This window comes from Brassica napus, chromosome C9, assembly GCF_020379485.1.
Source record: "Brassica napus cultivar Da-Ae chromosome C9, Da-Ae, whole genome shotgun sequence".
Taxonomy (NCBI): domain Eukaryota; kingdom Viridiplantae; phylum Streptophyta; class Magnoliopsida; order Brassicales; family Brassicaceae; genus Brassica; species Brassica napus.
In genome coordinates this window covers 6,121,542-6,141,452 of record NC_063452.1, presented here as the reverse complement: position 1 = coordinate 6,141,452, position 19,911 = coordinate 6,121,542, and the positions used below count along the sequence as shown (strand labels likewise).

The following is a 19,911-nucleotide window of genomic DNA, read 5'->3' as shown; positions in this document are numbered from 1 at the left end:
TATCATAAATAATTATTCAGTTATGATATTAATGTTTGAGATTCATACTTTTTATTATTTTTAGTTTTTTTATTCTATTCATTTAGAAGTAAAATGTATAAATTATATATAGTTGTTTAGGTTAAATAGTTAAATATATTAAATCTTAATATTATTTGTATAATTAATCTAATTAAAAAATATTTCATTTTCAGTTCGATTTGGTTTAAAACCAAACCAAACCAAACTATTTGGGTTGGAAATTTTTTGAATCAAATGGTTTAGGCATATACTTTGGTTCGGTTTGGGATAGGTTCGCTTTGGTTAGGTTCTTTTTTTCACCTCCACACCTGCACGCAAACATGAATATTTATTAAAAAAATAAAATACAATATTTCTGTATTTTTATTTAACTTTATTGTTATTTATTAAATTTGTTGGGTATTTTAACTATTTGATTTTGTAAAATATTCAATTTAGTCATCTTTTTATTTTTCAGCTTCTAATTTGGTTTAAATTTGTTATAGTTAGTTAAATATGGTTATATATATATGGTTATTAATATTGTAATTTCATATTTTGATTATTTTAGTTAATATTTTGGGAATTCTACGAATTATAAAACTTAGTAATCACCTTAAAGTTCATAAATTAATGAAATACATAAACTGAGAAAAACAAAATTCAAATTTAGGCCTACTTTGGACCAAAGTTGCATAATTTATAATATGATATTAGTATTTAATTTTATAAACTAAAGTAAAGAATAATCATTCTAATCAAAGATCTTAGTTTACTCTTTTCATCTTTTCTTTTAGTAGATATGTGGCGTAACTAATTAAATATTAAAATAATAAAACTACGAATATTTAAAATATTAAACAAATGTTTAGTGGGTGGGGAATTTTATAGGGGAGGTTATGCCCCGAGCCATATGTCGTCTTTTCCTTTTGTTTATTGAAACGGGGCTGCATCTGACTTAGCTAAGATCTGTTTTGATAAAATTGTTTTTTTATGGTATTAATTTTGTATAAGTACGATGTCAATATTTTACAATTACTTTCTGAAAATAGAATGTGTGCCGGTTTAGTAGAAGAAAACAACTCGCAATGTCTCTTAAATTAACATAAACGTTTGTCCTGAAGTTGTCAGGGCTTCCACTGTTTAAACAGGTGAACATTTGTTTTCACATGCTGTTACTGAGGCTTATGGCGGTTCATCGGATGCTTGAACTAATCCATTGTGTGTGTTTTTGAAAAATATTTTTGTTAGGTAAACCTTTATAATTTTGTTAAATTACATATTTGTGTTATATTATGTATTTTGTTATATTGTGTATTTCACTAAATTGTAGTTCTATTTATTTTATATTTACTATTTTGGATAATTGTTTACAAAATTATTTTTGATGGTGTGTTATTTTTTTCTTTTTGGTTTTCTATTAAATATTTAATTTATCTAAATTTGAATTTGGTCAGGAAAAGGATAACCTTTGATTATTTCATTCATTTTTTCCTTGGCTTGAATTTGATGAAGTAGAAAATATTTATTGCAATAATAATTGTTTTATACTATAAACAAAAAATATTTCACAACAATTGTTTTATCCTTTGTGGAATAGAAAAGTCACAACGAATCACTATCATTTTACCAATAAAGTTAACCGACTATTAAATGTCTTGAAGTTAATATTGAGAATTTTGTATACGTTTAACAAAGACAAATAGCTCATGCATTTGTTTGTTTTACGTTATTTTCTGATTATTTTCTTTTATAAGTGAAAAGAATAAAAACAGTTAGTACATTATTTAAAATCTCACTTTGGTGTTTAGAAAGGTTTTGAGAGAGAAGTACAAAGTTCTTTATAAATTTGCTTAGATGATTAGGAATGAGAGCACGATATCAAATGTCTCCGTGAATTTGATTCCCTTCGTCTCCACCTCCAATTTAAAACACGCATACTTGTAGACCATAGTGATCAACTTAATGGCTAAGTGCAACAGAGAGACAGGGAGACATCTTCTGTAGTTTAACACAAACAATTGATTCTACAGAGAAGGTCAGGTAACATATAATTTGAAGCTCAAGAGACATCAAACAAATTTTGATGGTATTCTTCAGATCATAGGAGTCCTTAAATTTTTGTAAGTTCTCAGAAACCTGCACCATGAAAACATATTCTAAGCCAATCAACAAAGATTAGAAAACAGAACAAAATTTATTGTTTTATCATGGATTAAATCTACTATACATTGATTAGCATCTCTGTGATGATAATGCCGCTGATTTCTTCAAGGCCTTTGAGAGTGGTTACTTCACCTCCAACAACCATGTTTATAACAATTTCACCTTAAAGAGAAAGTTGGAAATGTTAATATAGGCTTTAACGATGATGAACAAAGCAGTGTGCTTTCGAGAAAGAACTTGAAGCTAAGCAACTTGTTATACTCACCGATAGTAAAACCCAGCTCTGAACTTTTTTTAAGCACCCTACCAGACAACTTTTCCTATGCCACATTCATATTGAGTTCTCGTCATAACCATCAAACCATTAATGTCTTGCAGAGAACTAATCTCATAAAAGACCACAAAAAAATATCCTTTATTAACTTCTCTTAAAAAGAGAAGACGATATCTTTGGCATAAGAGTTGAACATCCAAAACTGTATCTTTGGCATAAGAGTTGAAAGATTCTGCAAAATCATAAACGATCAAGTTAGAAGAAATCAACAGTAACTCAAAGAGCATAAGAATGTAAATTAGAAACAAACAAATTAACTGAAGGAGAATAGCAAGAAACCAATAAAAATCTAAACTTTCTTAGATTGAAAACCTTATAAGATCTCAAAGAGAGAATTTTTTTAGGATGATGTTTACGGTACGAAGGATTACCTTTTTATAGTTGCAGATGCATCTTTTGGAAGAGAGTGCAGATGCATTGAATGAGGAAGAGTGGATCGAAGAGTTAAGACGTTCGTTAATGGTAATGATTCAATGCATTATGTAACGGTTCGGAAGAGAAGAATCCCAGTATACACGAAACGAACTGAGCTCGATGAGAGATTCTCCATGAAGATCTACCGCAAAAAAAAATACCCATCAGAAGTCACCATTGTTGTTGAAGCTTTCCAGATATCGGAGAAGAGGTGAACCCTAACTGGTAGATGTCGTGAGAAGATTAGCTCACAAACGGGCTGGGCTTTTGTACATTAAAACCTAAATAACCTAAGACAAAACTCCAACAGCAAGGCCCATCTCGTATCTAAACAAAAACTCAACAAAGATTTTATGACAGGGACACGTGTCGTCACCACAGAGCACGACTTTATGACATGGAATCAGAGGTGGCATGCCCCCAGGAGAGAGCAAACCATACTTTATATATATAGATAGCTATCTTAACTATTTTTATTGTTGAAACTGTGAACTAAAAGTTAGAATGTATAACTACAATTAAAACTTACGAATCATTTCTTGCTATAGTTGATACTCTTTATTGTCATATGTGTTGATGTTATCACGTTAGTATATATGGTTACTGTTTCATTACTTAATTCATTCATACTGTTAACACATGACATAGTCATAGTATTATTATTCACATATATACTTTGTTCTTTTAGCAATATAATATGAGTCTGAGTTTGACCTATTGCTGTCAATACATGAATACTACTCATGTTTTATGTATTGTTAGTAATAATATTGGGATAATGCTACATAATTAATTTTGATATTATATATTGATGTTTACTAACATATCAATATAGCCATGTTTTATGAGCAATTTTAAGTATTGCAGGGTTATGTATATTTGAGATTCTAACTAGCCGAAAAACAGAAAATGTTTTAAAGATCATCTTCATGCCAGATTACCAATTCCTGTTTTACTTCTACTATCGAGATAAGTTTATATTCCCTATCATGCTTAATACTAATTTATAGTCAAATAAAGCTTTGATTAAATAAATTAATTATACATGTCATTTGATTCGTTTAAATATTTTGTTGAAAATTTAATCAATATAATCTAAAAATTATTAATGGCATGATAGTAAAAAGATAGTGAATAAAATAATTATTATATGAATATTATTTATTTCTAAATATAATAACATGTTTATGATAATATATATCTCTATATAATTTGACATATGTGTTTTATGTTATAGTTTATTACCATTAAATATATGAGAATTTTAAGTTTAAGACTTGACCTTAAAATATCCATAAATTTTTGGACAACAATCCGAAAACGTATATGTGATTATAAAGCTCATTATTTAATTTTTAGATTTTCTTTATGTTTGTGGAAATTAATATACCCATAATCAAAACACCCAAGCAAATCTAAATTCTCATTTAAAGATTATTTAAAATAATTTTCAGTTTACCTTTCAGTAATTGTTACAATATAATTTTATATATATGCATGAGATTTCAGAATATTATCGTTTTACTAATTTATATGAAATTTTCAATCATACACTTCAGTTTATTTTTTATTTAATTCTAAGCACAATATATATATATATTATGTTATACTTATATAATCTTATTAAATTATATTTACATATCGAAGAAAATAATCATTCTAAATACAAGTAAGAATTTAATCAAAATTAACTATATTTAGAATAAAATATAATAGTTGAATTCAGATAAATAGATGCAATTCCATATTTCCAAGTGATAAAGAAATCGATTGTTGATCCAAAAACAACCAAACCGACTAGATATAACATATCTAAAATCATATGTCTAATTAAAATAATATAATATTAATAATGTAAATTATACATATAAGTTGATTTAAAACCAAAAGTAAATATCAAGTAATCATAACATATTAATTTTATTAAGATTTATACCTACGGGAGAACCACCTACTGTATTCTTAAGAAAAGAGCGATATTATCAAAGAAAAAAAAGTATTTTTGGCAGAAAATATTTTTATAAACAGAAAAAGACATTAGCGCAAAAGCGAGTTTCTTTTATCCAACATTCTAAAAGCACTATAATGATTACTCCATGCATTATTTTAGTTGTCATTTTAGGTATATGCACATAAATTAAGAAAATATTTAATTTATATATTTTTAAAATAAAAACATTGTTACCTATACACTTAATTATATTTCATTAAATATAAAATAACTGAAAAATATTGTTAATAACTTTTGCATTAAAATTCTAAAACTACATTTATTTTGAAATGAATTTTTTTCTCTACAACTATAATTAAAGTATTATTTTTGCTTAGTCGAAACCACGAGGTTAACTTCTTGAATTTAAAGACGATAACAAACGGATAACCATTAAACCTTTAAGAAGATTCATTGAACTAAAACAGTTTCCCGGATTAGTAGTAGTAACAAGAGGATCTACTTTGCTATCTGGTCCATCTTAAATCACGCACTCCCACGATCATGAACCGTACCAACTTCTAGACTTTGTCAACCTCGATGCTTCAATTTCCCATAAACAACGGTCGACCTTTTTGAATACAACTCTCACGTGCACATGAAATCGAAGTTTACGGCGCACATTCTTCTAGAAACAAATAAAATACGCACAAGTCAGAGTTTACGTAGCTCTTGATAAATTAAAAGTACACTAACGCGAGGAAAATATAAAATAATACGGAGAAAAGAGACGGTATCGCATTGCGCACGAGTGTTTTTTTTTTGTTACGCGTGACAAGCGAGTCAGGGACCGAGTACACCGGCCACGGTCACCGTCAAACGATACCTAACAAGTGGGTTCTATGTTGAGTGTTGGTTTATATCACGACCGTCCATTGAGTTTCTTTTGTTGACCGATCTTCTTCATTATGAATTGTGTGTAGTGTGAACGAGAAGCTAGGTTTTATTAATATCACGCGTTTGAGAAGTGAAATGAAATTGAAATATCTTTGAAAATTTTACATGAAAAACATCTGTAAATTTAACAATATAATAAATTAAGAAGAAAAAATTGACATTTCAAAATATGTATACTTTTCATACAATAATATACTTTTTATTAAAGATGATCAAGTAAAGTAAAAAGATTAGATATCACAATAAATAAAAATTAACTATAATAATTGATGAAAGCTAAGTTGTTTATTGACAAAGTATAGTTGACAAACAAAAAAGACAGTATATTTCTTTTCTATCCAAACATTTTTGACAGTATCAGAATAATGAATGATACACAATGTTCAGATTATATCAGAATAATTAACAATCATTTTCTTCAGTTTGACTGAAAAAAACCATCGTTCTTAATTATATCGTGTTAAATTATTAAATAACCAATCATTTTAGTTTATTGACGTAAAAAGAAAATTATAAGTGGGTCCTTTACACGTCAAAGCTATGTGTGTTTCTGCGAAAGCCTTGTCAGTATAGCGAAACGTTAATGAACTTTCTTTGGTTATACCGACGTTGAAGCACACGAGGCAACACCACACAAACTTAGGCACGCACGTGCACGTTCGTGTGTGTATATATATTACCTAACATATAGACCTCTCAAAGTGGTAAAGAGAAGACTAAGAAGAAGAAGAAGTAAAAAAAAAGATGGAATGCAGAAAACACAAGCACCAAGGCAATAGAGGAGTATGCCCTTCTTGTTTAAGGGACAAACTCTCTCGCTTACCAAATACAACGACGTCGTACTACGTAATCAACCGATCTACTTCCTCATCCAGCACCGTTTCCTCTTCTCCCTCGTCGCCGGTTAAGGAACTCCACCGACGAGCTGGCTCCATGTCGATGTCGTTCGCTGTGAGGGAAGCGTTGAGTGGTCAACTGGTTGAAGGACTGAAGAAAAGCAGATCTATGGCTCATGTTCCCAAAGATTCTTATATCGTACGGTCATCCAAGAAGACGACGGAGAAACTGAAACCCACCACGGTGAAGAAGACTGGATTCTGGAAGAAGTTGCTCCATCTCAAAGGGAAGGGCGGTGGTGCCGACGCCGGAGGGTTGGTTGCTTCACGGCAAAGAGCGTATTAAAAAAGTATTTTTAGAATTTTCTTTTTGACGTGTACAGCTACAGATTTGAAATAACTAAAAATAATGTTATAAACGTAAAAGATACGTACCGCTATGAAAGTTCCTGGCATTTGACCAACCAATCCGTGATTTTCTATGAAATCTTGGAAGTATTCAATTTACATTTTTCTCTCTTGCAAGCCACCTAATGACTCATTTCACGTGTCATTTTCTTCTTTATTGGATTACAAGTATTACAAATCCTTGATGTAGAAGTAGAAACATATCAATTTTTTACAGAAAAACGTATAATATATACATTTTTACAAATCAAACAAATTCGATTAGTTTGTGTATGTCTAAGATACGATCCAACAGTACAAAACATGTAATAAGTGTAAACATATGTGAAACCTACAGCACAGAATAGACACATCCAAACTTTAATGTGATTTGTAGCATTCAAGTTAGCTCTCTCTTTTTTTTTTTTTTTTTTTTCCATCAGTGTCTTGACTCTTGTAAGTATTTTTCTACTCATGGTAAACAAATCTTAACGCTTGCTTTGCTTTCTCACTCAGTTTTCACCATTCTCTTAACAGTTTGCTGATATATAGGCTGGTTCTCTTGGTCGCTGATATATAATCAGGATGAGTGATAAAGTTTGACAAAGAAGAGAGCGAGAGTGAAGTTCGAGTTCAGTTGTTGTCGTTCCAAGACATAGTGACACCATTTTGGAGTTGGGTTTCTTGATTTGGTTTCGTTTTAAGGTAAATGCCATTATAACACTCATTCGTTCTAGTTGGATTCAATCCTAAAAACACCTCACAAAAGCTGCTAATGAAGCAGTCAACAAATAATAACGACTCTGGATAGTAGAAACATACCAACCAGAATCTAAAACTATGTTTCAAGAGTTTGAATTGGTTAAAATCTACGAGTTACAACACATGTTACTCTTTGCTGGTATCACCTGACCAGGACCTGGAACAATATCAATCTTCTTACCAGCAAGCGACCCATGTTGTTCTTCTTCACTCACAGCAAGACTTTTCTTGTTCACAATGTTGAAAATCTCGTTCAGAACCGTGGAGAAAGCGCTCTCAACATTGCTTGCGTTAAACGCAGATGTCTCCAAGAAGAATAAACCTTCTTTCTCTGCAAACTCTTTAGCATCTTCGGTTGGGATGGCTCTCTGGTCTTCAAGATCTGACTTGTTCCCTATAAGGATGATCACAATGTTCTTGTCCGCATGAGCACGCAACTCTTCTAGCCATCTTGGGATGTGATCAAAGGTTTGGCGTCTAGTTATGTCGTAAACCAACATCGCCCCAACCGCTCCTCGGTAATATGCACTTGTTACCGCTCTGTATCTGTTCCATCGATACAAAAGAAACCAAAGTCACAACATATATGCTATAAAGACGCTTTATAATAAAAACGTATTTTATTTATAACCTATTACAAGCATGAGATTAGGGGATTAGGATACTACGGTGCAAATTACTAAATGGATTACTCTGCACTGGCTAATAATTAACGACAATGACGTTTAAGGGCTGAGATTAATGCCATAAAATTTGTTGATTACAGTAATTAGATAAATCTTGATGGACGCCACATTCGAAATTCTTTTTAGATTTAAGAATACCATCGGTATCAAATTAAGAAAATTATACATCATTCATTGTTTTTCTTAATTTAGCTAGAGGTAAAACACAAACCAATAGGAAAAACTGCATTGAAAACTATTCTTCTAACAAAATTTTACTCTACAACAACATTTAATTTGAAATCGAGGGTATAGTACAACGAAAAATCAGGGTTTTTACTCCTGTAAATAAATGTTAAATACGGATCTTAAGGTATTCACATAATTAACAAGTACAACTTATTTGTAGCAATTTCTTTAGTTTTTTTTTTCTTAGCATTTTTCACGTTTAAAGTTTTTTTGTACAAAGTTGAACCAAGCTGACTACTAGTCTGCATAAGTCTAGTACATAAGAATCACTTTGAAGTCAAGAATCTAAACTATTCACCTTCCTAATAGCTGCAATTCAACTTCAGATCCCACAAAGCGAGTTACTATCTATCGGATCCATGACCGGGAATCGTATAAGCTCTAAAGTTACAGAGAAGTCAGTAAGATTACCGTTCTTGGCCGGCGGTATCCCAGATCTGAGCCTTAACACTCTTGTGATCGATAACAAGCGTCCGAGTCTGGAACTCGACGCCGATGGTAGCCTTCGAATCCAAGCTGAACTCGTCCCTCGCGTATCGAGCAAGTATCTGCGACTTCCCAACCGCAGAATCGCCGATCAGAACCACTTTGAACACGTAGTCTATCTTCTGCGACGGGTCTCCGTAACCTCCTCCTCCTCCTCCTCCACTCGCCATCTTCAATCCTCCTCTGCTTCAAACTTTTTCAACTAAAGCCTTTTACCCTAAAGAGAGCTTTTGGAAATTTTAAACGCAGAGATCTCATACGGTCGTCTACGTCACTGTCAACTATTGGTCAATATATTTTTTTTTTTTATTTGTGACGTGTTTTAATATGCATCGTTAGATTCTGGCGGTTTTGATCTTGGCGGTGGGATTTGACACATGGATAATTATCTGTCTGTAGCGATAATGTAATTTAAGATAATACAAGGGTTAAATCGCAATTAACTGAAAGGTTTAGCCTCTTTAAATTGGACCCTAAGGCCTACTGGGATATAACAAAATGGCCGGCCCGGATACGATTATTACATGTCGCTTTTTTTTCTCTCTCTCGGGCGAAAGTTTTTGGTATTTGATAATGTAATTTTAGATAATATACTAAACTAGGACTGGGCATAAATACTAGCTACTCAACTTATACTTGCTACTCGCCTTGTTTCCATCTTGGTTTTTCAAGTATTCGTTGTTATCAAGTAGTATAATTTAGATACTTCCAAGCAGGAGCGAAGCCAACATCATTTTCTAATGGGTGCGCAAACTACAAAAATATTGGAAGTTCAAAGAGGGAATCAAACCTGAGATGTTAAGGGGGTGCACTTATACATTAAGCCATCACAGCTAACAGATTTCTGTGACTATTTACATACTAAATAAGTCTTATTAAAAATATTATGGGTGCATGTTCCACCATAGTGGCTGTAGTAGCTTCGCCCCTCCTTCCAAGTATAAAACAAGTAATAAATAAAATAAAAAATTTCGTTACTGAACTCGTATTACTCGTTACTTGCATATAGAAAACATTTTTGCTGTTATGAAAAGCAAAAACTACTCTCTTTTTTGTGCAAACTTTTAACTGCATTCATAAATTAAATTGGGTTCAAAGCTCATTGGGCATGTTTTGCTATAGAATTAGCCCTAACATTGGCTGATCTTAGAAGGAAATTAAACAAAATTGACTTAAATGAGACATATAGGTGGTAAATATCACATAGTAATCCATAGATCTCAAGCTTCTTGTCCCTTTTCTTGATCGTGTTGATTAGAACTCTCAGAGAGAACTGCAATTGAGTCGAGACCGTGAGAGAGGGTAAAGGGTGGGCACTTTACCCGATATCCGAAGCCGCACCTGAACCTGATCCGAAAAACCTGAAACGAAATCCGAACCGAAGTAACAAAATATCCGAACGGGTATTGAATTATGAGAGATTGGATATCCGACCCGAACATCCGAACCCGAATGGATATTCGAAGATAACCGAACATATGTATAATTAACCATATATTTCTAGTTTACATCTCTCATTTTATATAAAATATTTATATTGATACTACACATACTTTAAGTTCATATGATATACATAGAATTACGGAGAAAATAATTTGCTACTCACTTAAAATGCATGTCAAATTTTTTTATTTCAAGAATTAACAAAAAGTTACATCCAAAATTTAAAAACAATAATCATATTAATGTCTTTTTTAGTTTCAAAATGTTATGTCCAAATCTATTAACCATTCAATTTATTAAAAATAAAAAATTAGTTAAGTGAAAGTTATATTTTTAAATACAAGAAATTTGAGAAATGAAAATTTTAATTTTTTTTTCAAAATCTAAATATCCGAACCCGATCCGAAATAACCGAACCCGAACTAAAAATACCCGAACCCGACCCGAAGTACAGAAATACCCGAACGGGTTCTATACCTCTATACCGAAATACCCGAAAATCCGAAATATCCGATCTGAATCCGAACGGGTATCCGAACGCCCACCCCTAGCAAAGTTAATGGCTGTAAGCACAACCAAATTTTCTGTCATAACGGACGAGGAGACAAAAGTCGAAGTCGCTGCAGGTTGAGATGTCAGAGACCAGATCATCAATGATCCAATCTAACCCTATCGGTTGTTGAAGTAACAAAACACTACTCTTATATTGAAAGATTCTTGTTTTGATTAATTTTTTCCTTTACAGCACACACAAATATTTAAATTAAATTTCCCATAATTTTCTTAGTAAAATAAACAAAATAAATCTTTATATCTATTTCGAATAGAGTATTATTTAATATGTAATTTTTAAATACTCGTAAATATTTGTAAATAATTCACAAATACTCTCAAGTAACAAGTAACTTGTAAATAACTTGCAAGTAACTCATTTTTGAGTAACTAGTCGGAACAACAAGTATTCATTTTTAGCAAGTCAAATATAAGTTCACATCTATATTATTAAAAGAGAAGTACAAATATAAATTCACCTTTAAAACTTGCAATTATTTACAATGTTATGCCACTGAAATATTAAATAACTCTAACATTAATTATTGTATTTTCTTAAATTAATATTCCTTTTGTTCCTAAAAGGAGGATTTTCTGGAGTTATTTTTTGTTCCAAAATAATAGGTTTTCTAGAATTTTAAGATATTTTTATTAGTTAATGTTGATAAATTTTATGCTTTTAAGAAAAATTAATTGAAAATATTTGAATTGATTAAATATTATTGGTTGATGGTTATTGGAAAATGTATAGTGAAACAAACAATAAATTTAACTGTAAACATTTATTATATTTTTAATATGCGTGAATAGTCTATAGAATCTTTATTTTAGGAACAGAGGGAGTAACTAATTTCCCAATATGGATGCAAATCAAAAACTTGGATTACATTAAACCATAAAATTAGTAAGCATAATACATGAAAGTAATAACTAACATAGAAAACATTTTTAATTACTCCCATAAAATTACTCACCGAAAGTTTATTTTCGTTTTCTTCCTCTCACCAGTAGCTCAATAGCTGCTCTAACCTGTACCAAAAGAAATAAATGATTTAAGAATTTTATTATTCAAATCAAAATACTTACAATTTTTCTAATTCATAAGCTACACGTTCATTTATAGTGTCAAAGTCATAAACTGGTGTTCATGTGCTATATTTTTTTTGCTAAAAACTTTCATGTGCTTTTTTATGAATCAAAAACCATGTTACATTTTTGTTACTTTAACATACATTCATTCAACTCAGATTTTTAAACATTTCCGAAAATCAGATAATCTACTATCCTCCTATTTAACCGCAAAAAAAAAAACAAATTATCTTTTGTATTTCGAAAAAAGCACAGTTACAAAAACTCTAAATTTACAGAATATTCTTTTGAGTTAGTGTAAAAACTACTTCTCGTGCACCAACATATAAACATAATTAGTTTTTTTTTTTAATTTGATATTTTCTCAAAAATAAACATAGAAGAAAGTGTATTTGACTTATAAAAATTTAGAGATACATCTATCTATTTTATTAAAACAAAAGTGAATTTTATTTGACATGCTTTATTTTATTTTGGAAAGATAGATTTATTAATATACAACATAAACATACTAATTGGTATTTTAATTTATAAATAAATACATCAAAATGGTTAATTTAATTAAAAATTACCAATCGACGAATATGTTATATAACATATCCTTTTGATTGGTTTATTATCCAACTATAATATGAGCAACCAACAAATAATAAACAATTAATAATCGCCGATCTATCATAAATGTTATATACTACAAATCGAAAAAATATATATATAGATGCATGTCTATGCAATCATTACATTCTTGTGTTACGAAGAATTCTATATAGTTATTTTATTAAAATAAACACTCGTGCACTCTAGTTTCTATTATTCGTACAAGACAAGTCAAGTATGACTTGTGTCCAGCCCTAGATAATAGGAGGTCCAAATCAAAATTAATTAAAAGATTAAGCTTCTTATAATTGGGCCTTGAGGCCCATTATGATATAATAAAATGGAAAGCAGGGGAATAACATCCACAAGAAGAAAGAGACCGACACCATCTTTCTATTTGCCCCAGTATTTATTTACAATGACAAAATATGCCCAATAGTTTTTAAATAACAAATCAGGCTAATATAAAAACTCCTTTTGGAAAAAAAATTAGAATATTAACGCATATTAAAAATATTATAAATGTTTACCATCTAATTGATTATTATTTTACTATGCATTTTCAATAACTAGCAATCATATTTATCAATTTAAATATTTTCAATTAATGTTTTTAAAAATTATACAGCTTATTAAAATCAATCACTAAAAAAGCTTTAGAAATATAGAAAATCAATCATGAACAAAAATTGATCTAACAGATATTTCTTTTGGAATGGGAAAGAGTAGCTAAATTGTTTAGTTTTTTTTTTCTAAATACAGTACTGGAGTTGTACATAATAATATAATCCCTTGACACATAATTCTTTTATATTTACAACTTTTTCAATACATGGTTTTCAAATTTTATGATTCCCGCAGAATTAAAAAAAAATAAGTATCAGCAGCAACCCCCATTTTATTATTATGAATAATCCTCTGTTTTACAAAATGCACTCATCTTCATTCTTGTTGTTTTGTATCCAAGAACTCAAATCTAAGTTGGTTCACGATGTCTAGTTGCCCAACTCGAGCTCAACGCTCTAAGCCGTTGAAAATACTCACCAAGAGCCAACAACCCTCGAGCCGCTTGTCGTGTAGTCAAGATCCTATGCATTTGTTGCAACGTCTCATGTCTCAAATGATCAGCCTAATAAACAATACAAACAAGTCAATGAAACTAGTACTAGTCTTAAAATGTTGTTTTGATTATTAAAGCTAGTATAATCTTTACCTGATTAACAAAGCTGACCGAAGCTTCTGCTCTCTCCATTGCAGAATTCACCTGAGGAATGTAATTTCCTTCACCTAGTCGTCCACCTGCAACACAATCCGCAAGGGTGTGTTGTAGCTTCTCCATTCCTTGAGATAAAGCGTCTTCAGCTTGCTGGCAAGATTGTCTTAGGTTACATACATCTAGAATCTGCTGATCCGTCATGACATCAAAATGTGGCAAAAGAACCTGGAAAATCAAGATTTAAAAACATTGTATTAGATACAAACGTCCCACGTCAAAAATTGGAAGAGATCTTAAATAATATATAAAGATAACGGGTCAATCCGTTTATCACTAATTGATTTTAGGTTAACACATTATTGTAGTTGTGTTTATTTTGATTGTTCTTTGTTTCTTGTTTTCTACCTTGATAAGATCCGAGGGTCGAAAGCCGCCAATCCATAGGAAAAAACGTTCTGCAGAAGTTCTCCACATTCCCGACATGACGAAGAAAACATCCTCTTTTGCAGCAGCTGATTTCATCCGGAAAAGATCAAAATAATGTTTCATGGCGATTTCAACAAGCAAACGAAGCTCCACATCGCCGACATGTCCTTGCAAAACAGTTCTTAGTTCGCATATCTGTTTGTTCTGTTCTTCAATCCATTGTCCATACTCCATCTCAAATGCAGCAATCCCTGTTTTAATCTTGACGTTCAAGTTTTGATTCTTGTCAATACTACCCTGTTCTTGATACAGACCTGGATTCATGTTTTCCGAGAAACCTAGAGAAGTAGTAGTACTAGTATCTATGCCATTCCCAACGTAGAATCCCTGTTATCATCCAACTTTCTGTCAGAATTAGCCATATATTATGAAAGTCGAAAGAAATATATTTTTTAATGACTAAGAGGTTTTGGACAGTACATTGTTAAACTATACTCCCTCCGTTTCATTAACATAGATTTTTTAGAAAAAATGTTCGCTTCATAAAGATGTACTTTTTTGTGTTTATATGAAAAAATTGTAAAATTCAAGAAAATTAATTGACTTTATTGAATTGCTATTGGTTTAAAAGTTATTGAAAATTGAAAATTGCAGAAAACGATACATTTATTACAGATAGTTTAATGTGTTTTCTTAATATGTGTGAAAATATTAAAAAATCTATCTTTGTGAAACGGATGAAGTATTAAACAAACTCATTTGGAGAGTAGAATCCTCACAGCAAGATTTAAAATAAAAATTTGGTTTATTGACTAACCTGTTGTCTAGCACGATCGAGTTCTTGCTCTAACTGTATTAGCTTCAATCTGCTTGTTTCTAGCTGCTGAACATAAGCCTACAAATAAACAAAGAAAAAAATCTCCCGTTGAATAAACAAATTGAAACGAGATCAAAACATTATTTTCTAAGGAAGTAAATAGTGTTATAAGCTTTTCATACCTTCTTGCGCAAGCGACTTTTCTTGGCAGCTTCGCGGTTCTGCGCAAGCCGTCTCTTTATCTGTAACAATATTAAGATTCAGCATATACGCTGAAATAAAACTGATAGAAGCATTAGTAGTTACCTTATCAGGATGTCTGGACGTGGAAGTTTCTTGATCAAAGATGAGAGGAGTTCCATGGGAAGTATCCTCTGACTAGAGAAAAATAAGTTCAAGAAATGAAAGCTTTTAGATTTTAAGAAACAAGAACGTTTGTCATTAAGAGATAGAAGAACAATGAAGCAAAAAGGTACCAAGTTGTTGTCTAGTTTCTGATTATTCGGTATTATAATGTGGCTTGGGGTGTTGATATTCCCATTGCCAATATTGCTCTTGAAAGTTTCTCCCCACATACCAAATTGATGGAGAGGCTCGTATATATTAACTCTTCTCGGTGGCACGAAATGTGTTGATGTTGAATTCATGCTTTTCTCAACTGCAAACTAAGAAGATGCAATGTTTTTAAAACAATGTGTGATAGCATATAAACCAACCCTAGTTTAGGTCTCAACCAAAAGTTAGATCACATAGAGTCAAATAAATAGTAAAAGTTGTGATGCTTCTCCATAAAAACTATTTCAATCCTCAAAAAAAACAGGAAACATAACCACTATATTCCAGCGATATGTTTATACAAAGACAAAAAAAAATCGTAGAGAGCATGAAGATTCTCTAAGAACTCGGAGAAGACCAAAAGATAACAAGAGTAACATATGTTGCAGGGACAGCTAAAAGAACATAAAGGTTATAAACTTTAAGTAACGTTCCCATCACTCAATTTTGCATCCTCCTACAATCCCTGACATCCACCTAGCTATAAAAACAAAATACTGAAACTTGCCTACCCGAAAAAAAAAACTTATCCTCAAAGTGTTTGGAAGGTGATACGATCGAGATAAAGATCATAAACAGAATAAACGCTTCAGAAGTCAAGTTTCCACTTATTGAGAATGTCACTTTATTTCAGCATCAGTAAAGGTGGACCAACAACTTAACAACAAGTACGAAAACATAGAAGTAAGGTGAAATAAAAGAACAAGAGATTGCATCAGAAAAGCAAACACAAATCATGAAGCCAGCACACACATAATCTACAAGTGTAGACAGATTGAAACTTCTCAAATACAATACAGTTCTTGAGCATATTCGAATCAGTACCAGCTTCAATTCCAAGCAACTCACAAAAAAAAAATTGAAACAAACCTAATCAAAACAACTAATAAGATAACAAAAATGGTGTTAGACTTTTAAGTGCTAACAAGATTAGAATGAAACAAATTAAAGTCAACGTCGTGAAGTCTCTGACTTTTCACTTCTTGCTTTTTTCCATCTCCCTCGCTTACACTAAGGAGAAAACAAAATCTATAGATCGGCTAAGAACAGAGATCTAAAGCCTTACCTTCTGATGGTTACTCGCATCAAGGAGGTGACTTGAAGAAGGCCAAGGTTTGTCGCGAAAACCATGAAAGAAGGAAGATAGTTAGCGACAAGATCGGATGTAACGCCCACAAGTTCGGAGTTCGAATCCAACCGTAAACAGAAGGGGTTTTAAAAGCTCTTGTTTGTGTCTCAGGAACTCAGGTCTCATCATCTTGAAGAAGTATAAAGAAGAGGAATCATGCGAGAACACGACAACTTTAAATGAGACTTTTGACGTTGTTAAATAAATATTTCCCAACGTCAGAATATAAATTAACAAAATACAATATGTAATAAATTAACAATATACAATATGTATTTTTATTTAATTTTGTCCAATAATGTAGCTACGTTAAGTCAATACCAACTTTTACATGTTTCTATATTATTTTTCCTCGACTTTTTATTAATAAAAAGACTATACCATTTTATTACGTATATTTTTGTTTGGACTGGTGTGAGAAGAAGAAAATAAAACTGTTTTCCGCACTAAGCAAAACTTATCAGAGAAAAAAAAATTAGCGAATTAATATGTATAATTCGAATCTTAATATTCATCAAATAAATGTGATTAAATTAAAAATAAATTTCTTATTCGTTTTTTATTCAGTTGTCATATGTCTCCACTACCTCTCGCTGATGTGCGCACCAGGTAGATCCATTTTTTTAATTCTCTTTAAATTCTCCTTTTTATCCATTTTTCTACACAGTTTTGGTTAGCTGTTACATGATGTACTGTATCATGATATAATATTAATTAACGTCTTAAAGCAAGTAAGCGAACGACAAGCACGACTTCTTCGAAACAATCAACGTTTATTTTAATGTTAAGCTTAAAAGTATTAAATCAATTTTTTTCTTTCTGAATCAACTGCATTTAGCAGCTAACCCAATTTGTATCGATTAGTGACAGAGGTGGGCACAAGGCGGGTACTTATTTTTTACGTATATTTGATAGTTAGTTTGCAAGTAATGAATTTTTTGATTTGTACTTTACTTGTCGGAAACGAGTATTTGTTATTTCGAGTACTTGTCCAAAATGTTACTTGCAAGTTACTTGCCTTGTTCGATTACTTGCTATTTACAAGTATTTATTAATTATTTGGATATATTTCCAAGTTTCTAAAAATTACTTAATAGATAATATTTTACGAGAGAAGGTTATGAAAGTTTGTTTTATTTACTTGACTTGTATTTTAAATAAAATATTTGCACCTAATATAAAAAAAGAAAGATGGAATTCGATAAGAAAATATTGTTTACTTCTTACAACAAAATAAATATTTGTTTAGGGCTTTGATTTTTGTGATTTAGTTATCATTGTTTTAGTCATAAAACAAATAACGAGTAGTATCAAGACGAGTCGTAACTTTTTTGTGATACTTGTTACTTGATTTGTACTTAAAAGTAGTAAAACTCAATGATTTGATACTCGACTTGACAACGACGAATATTTGTAAAAACGAGGTGAATACGGGTCAAGTAACAGGTATAAGGCAAATAAGGAGTATTCGTGCCCATCACTAATTAGTGGAATGTACTAGTTAGTATTGTGATGTAAATATGGACTTTTTAAAAAGAAAAAGTAATCTAAATATGTATAACATTAATTCATATTTTCTTGTTAATAATAAAAAATCTTAGCGGTCGAATACGAGTATAATTTATTTTAATACTTGGTTATACCCTTTGGGAGTCCAGACAGGCTAGATTGGTAGGGTTAATTAGGTGAAGGAATCACCTAAATAATATATTGCAACTTTGAATTGATGTATTAAAAGTTAAAACATATTGGCCCTTCAAGCTCCATGGGAGACATTATGTATTTTTATCTATTATTAAAAATTATTGCTTGGTTGTATAGTCCTGAAGACATAATTAATGAAAAGTTAACATGTCTCGTTGATTCCCACAGTTAGCTTTTGGACCATAACCCATCATCACATATTGATTGTATCCAGCTTAGGAGTTAGACCTAATCAACTGAGATTTTTAGTAGTCTATACATTTTTAGAAGTATATACAATTGTGCATACTTGCGTGAAATGACGAAGTATAGTAACCATTTTGTTTAGGTACTTTACTCCTTAGTTGAATAATTGATGTTCTATAATTTGACTTTCTATTTAAATGATTACTATTCTAGAGTGTAATCAATGCATTTTGTTTTTAAAATAAAAATAGTAATTAAAATATAAAACATGACTGGAAATTTTTTATTGAAAATAAATTAAACATTAAACTAATTAAAAACAAAAAAACAAAATTTCTAAATGAAAGCATGTGTTTATTATTTTTAATATATGTGAATACTAAAACATCAATTTTGTAAATACAGAAGAAATATTAATCAAAATAATGCATATGGCATTCAGGGTTACGATCAATACATGACGTGAGATGTTTCATGGACATGCATATGCACAGAGAACGAAGATAAATTCCACAGATTAGGTACAATAAAGACGAGTAATTTTTTTTTTAATTATAATGCATGATCTAATATATTGGATTGTCTAGTAGGAGGAAACTAACTACAACAGGATAAGTTTAAAAAGTAATAACATGTTTAATAATTTCGATCGTGCAAATGATTTGTGTGAAAAGCTAACGCTACAGTTCATATGAGGGTGGCTTTTTAGACGTATTATCCATTGTGGATGAAAGATATTGGTGAATTTTAGTTTAACTCTATCCACGTATTAATATACAGCAATATTTATTGACGAAAAATATAATATCATAAAAACGAGAAGATAGCAAAAGAGAATTATTCTCCAAGTGCCATCTTATAAAGTGGTTTGCCACCACGAGTGGCTACCTCGTGTTTGGATTTTCAGTCTTTCTTGTTCATATTTTTCGCATAAACGAGGTTTATTTAGCAATAGGATACTTCGTCGTGTATCTAATACATGATGATACCGTTTAAATGACTAAATAGAAG

At 31.0% G+C, this 19,911-nt stretch overlaps 2 protein-coding genes, 1 long non-coding RNA gene and 1 pseudogene across 3 annotated transcripts; 1 reads left to right on the top strand and 3 right to left on the bottom strand.

Annotated features, from left to right (window-relative positions):
• Nucleotides 1-1,315: 1,315 nt before the first annotated feature.
• On the bottom strand, nt 1,316-4,187 carry LOC125592592. Its single transcript, XR_007328448.1, has 2 exons — nt 2,231-4,187; nt 1,316-2,139 (listed from the first exon to the last, which is right to left on the bottom strand). It is a non-coding gene; the product is annotated as an uncharacterized LOC125592592 (long non-coding RNA).
• Nucleotides 4,188-5,236: 1,049 nt separating this feature from the next.
• BNAC09G06860D lies at nt 5,237-7,148 on the top strand. The gene has a single exon (XM_013854502.3). It carries the CDS (start codon nt 6,546-6,548, stop codon nt 6,981-6,983), a length of 438 nt encoding a protein of 145 aa, XP_013709956.1. The 5' UTR covers nt 5,237-6,545; the 3' UTR covers nt 6,984-7,148.
• A 586-nt stretch (nt 7,149-7,734) lies between these two features.
• LOC106411725 (ras-related protein RABA4a) lies at nt 7,735-9,428 on the bottom strand. Its single transcript, XM_013852536.3, has 2 exons — nt 9,112-9,428; nt 7,735-8,332 (listed from the first exon to the last, which is right to left on the bottom strand). Exons 1-2 carry the CDS (start codon nt 9,354-9,356, stop codon nt 7,894-7,896), a joined length of 684 nt encoding a protein of 227 aa, XP_013707990.1. The 5' UTR covers nt 9,357-9,428; the 3' UTR covers nt 7,735-7,893.
• Nucleotides 9,429-13,659: 4,231 nt separating this feature from the next.
• LOC106411997 lies at nt 13,660-16,047 on the bottom strand (annotated as a pseudogene).
• Nucleotides 16,048-19,911: the final 3,864 nt, after the last annotated feature.

What these genes read in the sequence shown, in the direction of transcription:
- LOC106411725 (XM_013852536.3), bottom strand. Translation starts at nt 9,356, where the DNA reads ATGGCGAGTGGAGGAGGAGGAGGAGGAGGTTACGGAGACCCGTCGCAG. An exon ending in GATACCGCCGGCCAAGAACG is followed by an intron (nt 8,333 to 9,111) that starts GTAATCTTACTG and finishes TCGATGGAACAG; the next exon opens with ATACAGAGCGGTAACAAGTG.
- BNAC09G06860D (XM_013854502.3), top strand. Translation starts at nt 6,546, where the DNA reads ATGGAATGCAGAAAACACAAGCACCAAGGCAATAGAGGAGTATGCCCT.